Source organism: Cherax quadricarinatus, chromosome 44, assembly GCF_038502225.1.
Source record: "Cherax quadricarinatus isolate ZL_2023a chromosome 44, ASM3850222v1, whole genome shotgun sequence".
Classification (NCBI taxonomy): Eukaryota; Metazoa; Arthropoda; class Malacostraca; order Decapoda; family Parastacidae; genus Cherax; species Cherax quadricarinatus.
In genome coordinates this window covers 3,936,874-3,951,491 of record NC_091335.1, presented here as the reverse complement: position 1 = coordinate 3,951,491, position 14,618 = coordinate 3,936,874, and the positions used below count along the sequence as shown (strand labels likewise).

Sequence of the window (14,618 nt, the reverse complement as noted above, 5' to 3'; positions counted from 1 at the left end):
ATTTTAAAGGGGATATGGTGTTGGTCCAGATGTGGTCAAGTAGGGAAACACTAGTCTCTGTAACTCTTGTAGGTTTTGTTACTGTTGGTAGCAACATACAGTTACTCATTGTGTTTGTGAATTCAGTAACGTGTGGGTCCTGGTCTTGCAGGAGATTTATATTGAAGTCACCTGAGAGTAGTAAGTGATCTTCGTTCATGCGTGCATCAGTTATCATACTTCCTAGGTTTTGACTAAATTGGCTAATGTTTGACTGTGGAACTCTGTAGATGTTTATCAATGTGAGAGGTTTTTGTATGTATTTGGATTTGAATTTGCCTATTATATATTCCCCATGTTCATCCCTTGTGCAAGTATTAGTGATACATTCTAGTTGGTCTGAGTAGTATATGGCTGTGCCACCCCCTTGTTGGTCTGGCCTACAGTTGTGTATGGCTGTGTAACCAGGAATGGCATAGACATCTGTACTATCAGGCTTTAGCCAGGTTTCAGTTAGTGTAATGATGGACATATTGGCATGTAAGGAATTTAGTAATGCTATGAGGTCATTGTAATGCTTGCTTAAAGATCTGATATTGTAGTTAAAGATAGTTATGTTGTTGTTGGCACTGAGAAGTGCCTTTGATTGTTCTGCAGTGTAGTAATTACAGTAACTGTTTGATTCATTTAAGTCATTAAATAAGAGGTTGGTATTTATTTATTTATTTATTTATTTATTTATTTCCAATTTGTGCACACATACAGAGGTACAAAAAAAATACAGATAAGAGCAGTATGCCAAAGCCACTTATACTATGCATAGCATTACGGGCTGGCTTAAAATTAACTTAAGATTAACTAAGCAATGATTATTATTATTATTATAATCAAAAAGAAGCGCTAAGCCACAAGGACTATACAGCGCTGCTACTAAGCAATGATGAAATCAGTGATAAAACATTAATGTAAACAGATAACTATAAAGCACAAGTGAGTATTACAAAGACAGGTCATATGGTTGCATTCAGTTAGGTAGTGATTCTGTTAGGTAGTGTATTTAAAAAATAATAAAGTTAGATTGGGTTTTAGGTTTAACATTTATGTGATATAATTGTGAGAAACATTTAAGATATACAATTTATAATGTTCAGTTATTCAGTATTTATTTGGTTTTGGGTGAGTAAGTAATCTTTGAGAAGAGACTTAAATTTATAAACAGGTTGTGTTTCTTTTATATTTACAGGTAATGAATTCCAGATTTTAGGGCCTTTTATGTGCATTGAGTTTTTGCATAGTGTGAGATGGACACGAGGAACATCAAAGAGTGATCTGTGCCTTGTGTTATGGTCATGTGTTCTGTTGAGGTTGGCAAGGAGATGTTTGAGGGGAGGGTTAATATCAGAGTTAAGTGTTCTATGTATGTAATAGGTGCAGTAATAAGTATGGATGTTTTGTATGGTGAGTAGGTTTAGTGTCTTGAATATTGGTGGAGTGTGCTGCCTGTAGTGAGAATTTGTTATCAGGATCAATGCTTGTAATCATAAGATTTGTAGTGAATCTATAGTTAGAATTAAGTATAAAACAAAGTAAATAGTCTTAAGCTAAAAAATAGCACCTGAATTATTTAACAAATGTAAAATAATGAGCTAAGGTAGTTTTTTTTTTTTTTTTTAAGCTAAAATAAAGGAGACAATATAAAAGGGACTAATACAAATAAAGTGATGATCAAATAATGGAGCTTGGGAATATGATAGTAGGTAGTACTATAAAGGTAATTCTTTAAAGTTAGAATTATAGTATAAAATTATAATATAAAAGGGACTAATATAAGTTGTGGTGAACAATAAAGTGGTAATCAAATAAATGAGCTTTGGAATATAATGGCAAAATTGTGAACTTATTCTACTTTAGCACCTGAGAATAGCACCTTGATTATTTTAACAATTGTGAATATATAAACTAGGGTAGTTATATAAAGCTAAAATAAAGGAGAAAATATATAAGGGACTAAAATTAAGTAATGGTAAACAAAGTTAAATGGACAGATGGTCACTATGAAATAATATTGGTTTAGGAGTAAGATCTGATTTGTAATATTAAATAAATTGAGCAGTTTATTGCACAATAAAAAGTAAAAAAAAAATGAGGTAGTTGGTACTAGCTAGCAAAAGATAGTTTTGGTACTTGCAAAAAAGTAATTGGAATATACACTAATTGCATACACAATGAAAAGTGACTAAAAAACAAGTAGTGATAAACAAAATTAAATGGACAGGTAAGAATAATGAATATTATTAATTTGGAGTAAGATTTGACTTGTAATTTAAAATTATGAGCAATTAATAGCAGTAAGAAAGAAGTATAGAGTATTGGAGGTAGTTGGCATTAGCTAGTGATGAAAAATAATAAAAATAATAATGCACAATATAATAGTAACGTACACTATATGCACCACACGTATATATGTATTAAGGGCACTTATCTAATCTGTTACAGAAATGTCAGCTTTTCTAAGGAAGGTAGAGAAATCATGTTCGTTTGAGATGGTATATTGTTGTCCTGTTGATGTTATATATGCATAATAAAGCACCTACATTACTGGGAACAGTTGAAGTCCCTTGACCTGTAATTCTTGGAATGCAGGCGAGAAAGGTACTTGATAATATACACTTGTTAAACCTTAAGAGGGACTAGTCCCAAATCTGCACACGAAAATCACTCCCTACGAAAGCAAAAGACTCCGCAGAAGCTGCAGCATTTTTCCCAGTGAAAAGCAGGGGTGCCATGAGTGCGTTAAGAGACAACACAATAAGTGTCAAGGACCCATGACTGATCAACTGTCTCCCAGCATACATAAGGGGGATTACCAGTAGACCCCTGGCTGTCTTTAGGAAGGCGCTGGACAGGCACCTAAAGCCAGTACCTGACCAGCCGGGCTGTGGTTCAAAGTTTATGTGTGGCCAGTAGTAACAGCCTAGTTGATCAGACCCTAATCCACCATGAGGCCTGGTCTCAGACCAAGCGGCGGGGGCGTTGACCCCCGGAACACCCTCCAAGTATACTGTAACCTGTGTACGAATGGTATATAATACCGACAAGATGAGAGTAAGACACATGTGCAACATCTGGGTATCTTTATTGTAGACGTTTCGCCATCCAGTGGCTTTATCAATACAAATTCTAGGACATAACTTGAAGACAGTAGAACTATGTACAGAAGATGAGGTAATCAGTCCCTCAACCTAGGAGTAGGTGCGAACAGCACCATAGTCGTGGAGATTCTGAAGCAGAAGAAAGAATCCTGGCGCTTATATAGTAACGCCAGGTGAAGCAGACGAGGGCAAATTCACTGGTAGGCGGGATTCCCCAGTGGAAGTAGGTCCTTCCCAAAGAGATGGGTTAGTAGTGGTAGTAGTTGCCGTGAAGGTTATGTACATGTCCTCAGAATTAAGATTCCATGATGTTGCAGTGTCTGACAAGTTGTGTACGAATGGTATATAATACCGACAAGATGAGAGTAAGACACATGTGCAACATCTGGGTATCTTTATTGTAGACGTTTCGCCATCCAGTGGCTTTATCAATACAAATTCTAGGACATAACGACTATGGTGCTGTTCGCACCTACTCCTAGGTTGAGGGACTGATTACCTCATCTTCTGTACATAGTTCTACTGTCTTCAAGTTATGTCCTAGAATTTGTATTGATAAAGCCACTGGATGGCGAAACGTCTACAATAAAGATACCCAGATGTTGCACATGTGTCTTACTCTCATACTGTAACCTGTTTAGCTATCAGAACTTTTGAGCTCAGTCTCTGGACCCATTATGTGCCTCTAATGACTACCACCCGCAGGATGGGTGGGTTTGTGGTGAATAATAAACATATTAATTTCCATGGATGAAACCATACAACCAGAAAGACAGAAATTGTTAAGTCTGCATGAGACGATTTAGATTAATCCTCTCAAATGTTTTACACCTGAATCCAATCAGAGGTTATTCCTTCATATTAACTTAACTGCTTAAAATAGACAACTTTGTTACTCAGAATTATTAGTGTATATTATAATCTAATCTTCAGAGAACTTATTGTTGCTACACTTAGCATTCACATAAGATATTTCTGAAGCTTTAAATCTAGCTTTACTACTGTACATATAAATATATGTATAATATACATTTTATATGCATGTAATATGCGCCCCCAAGAACACTGAAAAAAAAAAAATTATGTTACATATCCAAAGCCTAAATAAAGACAAACTAATTAGTTCAAAGTAATTTTGGGTTCTAGTTTAGTCTTCAAGAAATATTTAGAATAACTATAAAGTTTTCCATGTAAGAAGTTACATTATTATTATTATAATCAAAAAGAAGCGCTAAGCCACAAGGGCTATACATGTAAGAAGTTACAGCAGCAGCGACGGATGACAACATTTGTTTTTCTTGAAGCAACTATGGCGCTGAGACCTTCCTCGCTCCTGCGTCTCCGTCCTCCTCTCTCATTGTAAGTTACTTACACTTCTCTTATTGCACATATAAACCCTCCATCACCTGCTCCATTTACTTAACTTATTATTGCCAATTTTTTGTGCCTTAATAATTGATATTTCCTGCTTCAGGAGACATGACTGGCAGATCTTGCACTCGACAAACCGGCTACGACTCATAAATGTACTTAAAACCAAAATCTTCTTTATCCAGCACTGACATGTACTCATTAAAGACCCGTGAAGGTCTAAGGTATTACAGAAAAATATGAAGTACGTAGCAGTAAGCTTTTAAGTTAAGGCTGCAACTATTGAGTGACAACATAGATGCAGCTTAATCTTTGTCAATGGCAACCTTGATAAGATGTGGTTTTAGGCACACGAAAATGCAACTTTTTTCAAAGTATTAAGATGTGTAAGCACCTGGGTTGTCCTGTCATTATAATCATAGGGTCGCGTTAAACCCATAGGGGTTATACAGGACTTAGAAAGGGTGAGGTAACGGGAGGCATTCAAGTTCGATACATGGGAGGGCAGATCCAGTTCCTTGGATCAGGAGCCCGTTACCAGTATCATAAAACCTCCCCTGAGGGAAGGGGGGCGGTTGCCCCTCCTGTTATATCTCGTATTTGAAGTAAACTGAAATTCCTTAAAATTTTCTTAACTGTTGTCATTCTATGTTCCTTTCCACTACTACGGTGCTTAACCTGTTAGTTCCCTTCAACGAGGTTCCTTGATGCTAGTAAGGGCTCTTGCTTCAAGGAATTGAGTTTATCCTCCCTTTCCTTGGATTAAACCTGATTGCTTCGTATTTCCCCTAGACACTTTCCCTATGGATTTAGTGCTTCCTACTGTAATATAGTGATTAGCTTATTAATGCTGTTTGCTTTCATTTATTTACTTCTCTCTTTAAACTTCAGCATTCTTATTTTAAGCAGCATAATTGGATGGGGTGAAGATAAGAGTGTAGTGTAAGCGGCTTTGACTAGGGGATGCCTAAAGCCATTAGCTTCCTAACCTTTACATGGGTATAGCATATTTGTTATGGCTGTTAACAGTAGGTTAATCTGTCTACTAATTTTTCAGGTACGCAAGAAGCATGTCAAAAGGTGACCCTGGATCGGGTGCTGGCCATGGAGGTGGCACTGGGGGATCCATTAGGGATGCTGGTGGTGCTTTCGGCAAGAGGGAGCACGCTCAAGAGGATCAGTATTTTCGTAAATTGGTGAGATTCGGATGTTAATATATAGTATTGTATATAAAAATGGGTACTGAACCTGTATGTTAATACAGTAGCTTTTCATGTATCAAGGCTAGGGGATTCTTGATAAACTAAGGGCTTTCTGCACAAAGAATTTTTCCCATAGGGTATTGTTGAGGACAATTGTTATCCCTTATCCCATGATTTCAAGGTTCAGAATTTCTAGGAAAATAGGACAGAAAGGCCACTAACAGAATAAAAATTACGTGAACCTTAACAGAAAATGTAAAAAAACTAAGGAATGCTTTGTAAGTGCTCCCTTTTGGGTATTAAAATACAAAAATTACATTATCTGTTGTATTACATTGAAAGTAAAAACTTTTGTTGTGTGATGTTTTATGGGTACTATTATCTGCTAATGGTTCTTGGATCAGTGGCACTGGGGCTTGGACTCATACTAGGCCTCCTAACATGGAAAGGAAATAAAGTATATACTGAATGTAACTGAAGGTTGTAAGATTTATGTGCCATCTTAAATGTCATCAGACAAAGAAGAGGCTTGACAGGATGGCACTACAGTGCTTGTCTGGGTGGTTGTTTACCTACCTGTTACCTTAAGGTGACATTCATGGGATGGTCCCTGACCACATTTTAATGTGGGGTTTTCCAGGTGAAGCAGTCAAAATGGCTGTACTTTTGGCACTTAAATATATATTTGTACAGTAGATTATCATGTAATATGCATCCACATTGCATGTTAATAATATACTAATGCTTTCTGTATCCAGTTTACTACCTTTGGGATGTAGCACCAAAATATTCTGAATGTCTCCCATTTAGAGCATATGTAGTTTAAGGCAAGCTGCTGCCGTCATCTTTTAGTGCATTCCCTTTAATGCACTTTATATTAGTCTTCATAGGAGATACCTATACTGGTCAAACAAGGCTCCTGATGTTCTTTTAAAAGGGTTTGGATACAATCTGACCTAAGTTGTAGATTATTGTGCAATCAGGAGGCTGAATTCTCCTCCTCCAGGGATAATACCACTGGCACATCTTTTATCAATAGTCTATGGGATGCCTTCAAGTACTGAACTTAAGTAATGTCTGGCAGATTTCCTTGATAATGAATTGGTCATTATTACAAAGGTCAGGGGTCACTACTGATGGATCTAAGGAGTGGGGAAAAAATTGTGATCATCAATGGGGATTTGTATTGTCTAGCTACCGAGTGTCCACTTACGTCCATTGTGGCATGTTACATAATTCTCATTGCTCATCTAGTTTACATGCAGTAGTGGGGCAAAGTTTAGCACCAAATCCAGTCATTCCTGGAGTGGAACCACAGTCGATGGCCTCCACTCCAAACCAACAGATACAGATACTAATGCCGGAAAAAAAATCCCCCCCCAGTACCAACAATACCACCAGTCCGATAACATTCTTCTTTGCAAATATACAGGGTCTAAAGCCAGCAACAAACGACAAAATACCTTTCATCCGTGGACTGCTTGCAGAGGCAAAGGCAATGTTCGCGGCTTTCACTGAGACCCACATAAAGGATCACTTGGACAACGAAATATGGATCCCAGGTTACAACCTATACAGATGTGACAGAGTGAACAGGCAAAAGGGGGGGGGTTGGCCTGTACATTGCAGAGTCACTTGTTTGCACAGAACTGCTTAATGCCTCAAATGATGTAGTGGAAGTTTTAGCAGTAAAGGTCGAGAACCAAAACCTAGTCATTGTGGTAGTCTACAAGCCTCCGGATGCAACATCCCAGCAATTCCAGGAACAGCTGTTAAAAATTGACCACTGTCTGGAAAATCTTCCAGCTCCTGCACCCAACATCTTGCTCCTGGGGGACTTCAACTTAAGGCACCTAAAATGGAGGAATATAGCAAATAATATTGTTGCAGTAATAACACCAGGAGGCAGCTCTGATGAAAACTCACACTCACACGAGCTTTTAAATCTCTGCACAAAATTCAATTTAAACCAGCAAATAATAGAGCCTACTAGACTGGAGAATACACTAGACCTCATCTTCACTAACAATGATGATCTGATAAGAAATGTCACCATATCAAAAACAATATACTCAGATCACAACATAATTGAGGTTCAGACATGTATGCGTGGAGCCCCAGACCGACAAAATGAGACTAGTCACGAGGGAGCATTCACCAAATTCAACTTCAATAACAAAAACATAAAGTGGGACCAAGTAAACCAAGTCCTAACCGATATAAGCTGGGAAGATATACTAAGCAACACAGACCCAAACTTATGCCTAGAACAGATTAACTCGGTGGCACTCGATGTATGCACAAGGCTTATTCCTCTAAGAAAAAGGAGGAGTATATGTAAAATAGAAAGAGACAGGTGCTCCCTTTACAGGCGACGGAAAAGAATAACAGAGCGGCTAAAAGAGGTCAATATATCTGAAATGCGCAGGGAGACACTGGTCAGAGAAATAGCAAGCATCGAACTTAAGCTAAAAGAATCCTTTAGGAGTCAGGAATCGCGGGAAGAACTAAAAGCCATAAATGAAATCGAAAGAAACCCAAAGTATTTCTTCTCCTATGCCAAATCAAAATCGAGAACAACGTCCAGTATTGGGCCCCTACTTAAACAAGATGGGTCCTACACAGATGACAGCAAGGAAATGAGTGAGCTACTCAAGTCCCAACATGACTCAGTTTTTAGCAAGCCGCTAACCAGACTGAGAGTCGAAGATCAAAATGAATTTTTTATGAGAGAGCCACAAAATTTGATTAACACAAGCCTATCCGATGTTATCCTGACGCCAAATGACTTCGAACAGGCGATAAATGACATGCCCATGCACTCTGCCCCAGGGCCAGACTCATGGAACTCTGTGTTCATCAAGAACTGCAAGAAGCCCCTATCACGAGCCTTTTCCATCCTATGGAGAGGGAGCATGGACACGGGGGTCGTCCCTCAGTTACTAAAAACAACAGACATAGCCCCACTCCACAAAGGGGGCAGTAAAGCAACAGCAAAGAACTACAGACCAATAGCACTAACATCCCATATCATAAAAATCTTTGAAAGGGTCCTAAGAAGCAAGATCACCACCCATCTAGAAACCCATCAGTTACACAACCCAGGGCAACATGGGTTTAGAACAGGTCGCTCCTGTCTGTCTCAACTACTGGATCACTACGACAAGGTCCTAAATGCACTAGAAGACAAAAAGAATGCAGATGTAATATATACAGACTTTGCAAAAGCCTTCGACAAGTGTGACCATAGTGTAATAGCACACAAAATGCACGCTAAAGGAATAACAGGAAAAGTCGGTCGATGGATCTATAATTTCCTCACTAACAGAACACAGAGAGTAGTCATCAACAGAGTAAAGTCCGAGGCAGCTACGGTGAAAAGCTCTGTTCCACAAGGCACAGTACTAGCTCCCATCTTGTTCCTCATCCTCATATCCGACATAGACAAGGATGTCAGCCACAGCACCGTGTCTTCCTTTGCAGATGACACCCGAATCTGCATGACAGTGTCTTCCATTGCAGACACTGCAAGGCTCCAGGCAGACATCAACCAAATCTTTCAGTGGGCTGCAGAAAACAATATGAAGTTCAACGATGAGAAATTTCAATTACTCAGATATGGTAAACATGAGGAAATTAAATCTTCATCAGAGTACAAAACAAATTCTGGCCACAAAATAGAGCGAAACACCAACGTCAAAGACCTGGGAGTGATTATGTCGGAGGATCTCACCTTCAAGGACCATAACATTGTATCAATCGCATCTGCTAGAAAAATGACAGGATGGATAATGAGAACCTTCAAAACTAGGGAGGCCAAGCCCAGGATGACACTCTTCAGGTCACTTGTGCTATCTAGACTGGAATATTGCTGCACTCTTAACAGCACCTTTCAAGGCAGGTGAAATTGCCGACCTAGAAAATGTACAGAGAACTTTCACGGCGCGCATAACGGAGATAAAACACCTCAATTACTGGGAGCGCTTGAGGTTTCTAAACCTGTATTCCCTGGAACGCAGGAGGGAGAGATACATGATTATATACACCTGGAAAATCCTAGAGGGACTAGTACCAAACTTGCACACGAAAATCACTCACTACGAAAGCAAAAGACTTGGCAGACGATGCACCATCCCCCCAATGAAAAGCAGGGGTGTCACTAGCACGTTAAGAGACCATACAATAAGTGTCAGGGGCCCGAGACTGTTCAACTGCCTCCCAGCACACATAAGGGGGATTACCAACAGACCCCTGGCAGTCTTCAAGCTGGCACTGGACAAGCACCTAAAGTCAGTTCCTGATCAGCCGGGCTGTGGCTCGTACGTTGGTTTGCGTGCAGCCAGCAGCAAGAGCCTGATTGATCAGGCGCTGATCCACCAGGAGGCCTGGTCACAGACCGGGCCGCGGGGGCGTTGACCCCCGAAACTCTCTCCAGGTAAACTCCTGCCCTCTACCTTAGTGAAACTTTATGCCTGTTTTGTATCCCATAGTGACCTAGTACATACAGTATATCAGCATGACTTTGGGAGGTTCTAGGATCAGTTGACCCTACAAACCAGCAACAAGCTGTATAGCTTTAATATAGGTCTTTCCACAAGGAATTGTCATGGGACGATTCTGCGGCTACAGGGAGGATATGACTTGCCCACTGTCACCCACTTTGAGGTTATATTAAACCTCTGTAATATTTGTAGCTTAAATAGTGATGGTATTACTGTGAATTATTCTCTTAGCTTTTTATACTTAAAGCAAAAATAAAAAAAATTATAGGCAGCATTTTGTTTGGCTTATATAAAGCATAGGTGGTAAGTTATTAAATGCTGTAAAGAGTTTTTATGAGGATAGTGAGGCTCAGGTTAGGGTGTGTAGAAGAGAGGGAGACTACTTCCCAGTAAAAGTAGGTCTTAGACAGGGATGTGTAATGTCACCAAGGTTGTTTAATATATTTATAGATGGGGTTGTAAAGGAAGTAAATGCTAGGGTGTTCGGGAGAGGGGTGGGATTAAATTTTGGGGAATCAAATTCAAAATGGGAATTGACAGTTACTTTTTGCTGATGATACTGTGCTTATGGGAGATTCTAAAGAAAAATTGCAAAGGTTAGTGGATGAGTTTGGGAATGTGTGCAAAGGTAGAAAGTTGAAAGTGAACATAGAAAAGAGTAAGGTGATGAGGGTATCAAATGATTTAGGTAAAGAAAAATTGGATATCAAATTGGGGAGGAGTAGTATGGAAGAAGTGAATGTTTTCAGATACTTGGGAGTTGACGTGTTGGTGGATGGATTTATGAAGGATGAGGTTAATCATAGAATTGATGAAGGAAAAAAGTCGAGTGGTGCATTGAGGTATATGTGGAGTCAAAAAACGTTATCTATGGAGGCAAAGAAGGGAATGTATGAAAGTATAGTAGTACCAGCACTCTTATATGGGTGTGAAGCTTGGGTGGTAAATGCAGCAGCGAGGAGACTGTTGGAGGCAGTGGAGATGTCCTGTTTAAGGGCAATGTGTGGTGTAAATATTATGCAGAAAATTCGGAGTGTGGAAATTAGGAAAAGGTGTGGAGTTAATAAAAGTATTAATCAGAGGGCAGAAGAGAGGTTGTTGAGGTGGTTTGGTCATTTAGAGAGAATGGATCAAACTAGAATGACATGGAAAGCATATAAATCTATAGGGGAAGGAAGGCGGGGTAGGGGTCGTCCTCGAAAGAGTTGGAGAGAGGGGGTAAAGGAGGTTTTGTGGGCAAGGGGCTTGGACTTCCAGCAAGCGTGCATGAGCGTGTTAGATAGGAGTGAATGGAGACGAATGGTACTTGGGACCTGACGATCTGTTGGAGTGCGAGCAGGGTAATATTTAGTGAAGGGATTCAGGGAAACTGGTTATTTTCATATAGTCAGACTTGAGTTCTGGAAATGGGAAGTACAATGCCTGCACTTTAAAGGAGGGGTTTGGGATATTGGCAGTTTGGAGGGATATGTTGTGTATCTTTATATGTGTATGCTTCTAAACTGTTGTATTTCTGAGCACCTCTGCAAAAACAGTGATAATGTGTGAGTGTGGTGAAAGTGTTGAATGATGATGAAAGTATTTTCTTTTTGGGGATTTTCTTTCTTTTTTTTTGGGTCACCCTGCCTCAGTGGGAGACGGCCGACTTGTTGAAAAAAAAAAAATATATATATATATAATTTCCTAGGTAGTAGGTTGGTAAATAGCAACCGCCCAGGGAGGTACTACCGTCCTGCCAGGTGAGTGTACAACGAAAACCTGTAATTGCTTTACATGATGGTAGGATTGCTGGTGTCTTTTGTCTCTCATAAACATGCAAGATTTCAGGTATGTCTTGTTACTTCTACTTGCACTTAGGTCACACTACACATACATGTACAAGCATATATATACACACCCCTCTAGGTATTCTTCTATTTTCTTTCTAGTTCTTGTTCTTGTTTATTTCCTCTTATCTCCATGGGGAAGTGGAACAGAATTCTTCCTCCGTAAGCCATGCTTGTTGTAAGAGGCGACTAAAATGCCGGGAGCAAGGGGCTAGTAACTCCTTCTCCCGTATAAATTACTAAATTTAAAAGAAACTTTCGTTTTTCTTTTTGGGCCACCCTGCCTTGGTGGGATACCGGTGTGTTGATAGAAAGCATATATGTAATTTGTGGAAGTATTACTAACTTGTGTAAAGAAATTACAGCTTGTCTGACTTATTCTGCTATTTCTTTTACAGTACTCAATCCCTCAACACAAAATCTGATTTGTACCTTATATTTCAATGAATAATAATCTTCTGAAATTAAAAATTGGAAATATTTTTCTTGCAGCAACAAGAGCAACTAGAAAAGATGAGGAAGGGGCTGAAACAGGAAGTAGAGTTTCACAAATCGCAGATAAAGGCTCATGAAGATGCAATTGAAAGGCATGAAGAACGTTTGAAACTGCTGAAGTAAATTTTAAGGTTATGGCACACTAAATGCTCCCATGCATTATGCTTCGTCATAAGATAAGCATTAATTTAATTTGATTAGCAATGTGCAATTAACTTAAGTTCTTTTGTTTACAAAGTTAAATTAGTACATTGATGTAAATATTAAATAAAATATTAAAATAAAATTTTTTTAATATTCCTTTTTGATTTTATTTCATATCATGCAGTGCTAGTATAGATTCATATAATTCATAAAAGTCCCACTATTAGTGTTCATGCACTGTAGGCAACTATGATTATAATTATTACATTCATGGGGGAGCACTACACCAGGGGAAATGAAAGGATTCTCTTCCCTCAGGAGGGACTATCAAGGAACCCAAGGAAAACTACTAAGCAATGAGAATGATAATTTAAACACTGAAATGTTTATTTTTTCAGGGTAACGCCAAAATTCATAGGAATCATAGTGCCTCCATTCAAAGGGGCATCCTGATGCCAATTAAGAGCTCTTGATCCAAGAAATTGGAGCTATCCTCTTGTATTTGGGAGGTTCCAACAATTAGTTTTGTTCTTCCTCACTGCCATGCTCAATAGCTCAAATCGCTAGTTGCTGTATAGCCCTTGTGGCTTAGCGCTTTTTTTTATTATAATAATAATCAAATCCCTAGTTTCTTCTCGCTCCCCTTCCCTTAACTGCTAACAATCTCATTCTCATGTTGATGCAGGTTACACTAACGGGTCTAAGTCCTTTGACGATGTTAGGTTTGCAGCAGTGTTCCCCGGACAATGTTGCGCAAAGTATTTATTACACCTGGCAAGCATTTTCAGTTGAACTGTATGCAATTCTCATTGCAATTATATGTATTGCATCCATGCCTACTTCAACATTTGTGGTCGTTTGACTGCTTTAGTGCTTTGCAGGCTGTCAAAGCATTGTAATCTTTAACCACCTTTGCAACCATTGGCACTGATGGTCTGAGTTGATTCATAAGTTATATATTCTATCAAGCTGTGTTCAGGTTTCTGGTCATCTTATCAATGTAGTGTTTAGACCACACTCTCCCATCTTTGTATCTCTCATGGTATCTTTATGGAGAGGCGCCCAGTGCCACTAAACTGCCACGTTCCAGTTTGCCATTTTTTGTTACTGTCCTGTCTACCAGTGGGCATGCAGAATTTACTTTTGACATTGTTACCACTCTACTGCCTTCTTTGTCTTCCTCACTTATGGCCCCACCTCTGGCATATATCCAACTTGACATTAGGGCTCCTGTTGCTGACAAGGTATTTCACTTAAGGGCCCTATAAATATAACAGCTTCAGAGCAGAAACTTTGAATTTGGATGTTCTTATGATCAAATTCTAAACCTGTAGAGGTTGTAAGAACACCTAGTTAATGGAAGGTTGGATTTGATCCAAGGAGAGTGAGGGTAATTCCAATTCCTTGTACTTTCTTTATAAAGCCTTGTAGGGTTTGAAGTTTCATATAGGGATGGCACCCAAGATAGGCTCAGGACTCTCCAATGTCCAACATCCCTTTCCCCATAAAGAATGCATCTTCAAGTTCCCCACTCCTGCTTCTATATATAAATTCTGGAGTCACCACCCAGAACTATGACCCTTATGGGTTTAGCAGTTGGTTATAAATATAATAATGGAACCACCACTGTGCATTGGTTTTCTATATACCATTTGCTGTTGGGACTTTCCATGCCAGACCCAAGGGAGATTCATTGATGCAGGTTTTATACTTTATATTTTTTATTGTATTATCACACTGGCCGATTCCCACCAAGGCAGGGTGGCCCGAAAAAGAAAAACTTTCACCATCATTCACTCCATCACTGTCTTGCCAGAAGGGTGCTTTACACTACAGTTTTTAAACTGCATAGGTTTTATACCTATGCACTAAACCTGCATGGGTCATACTGGACTGATTATGGGTTAGTGCAACAGGTTAGTCTACAAACTGCCTTTTCCTATTTAT

General features: G+C 39.2%; 1 protein-coding gene across 1 annotated transcript; it reads left to right on the top strand.

Annotated features, from left to right (window-relative positions):
• Positions 1-4,333: 4,333 nt before the first annotated feature.
• Positions 4,334-12,813, top strand: LOC128697528 (ATPase inhibitor mai-2, mitochondrial). The gene is made up of 3 exons (XM_053789294.2): positions 4,334-4,490; positions 5,560-5,698; positions 12,525-12,813. Exons 1-3 carry the CDS (start codon positions 4,411-4,413, stop codon positions 12,648-12,650), a joined length of 345 nt encoding a protein of 114 aa, XP_053645269.1. The 5' UTR covers positions 4,334-4,410; the 3' UTR covers positions 12,651-12,813.
• Positions 12,814-14,618: the final 1,805 nt, after the last annotated feature.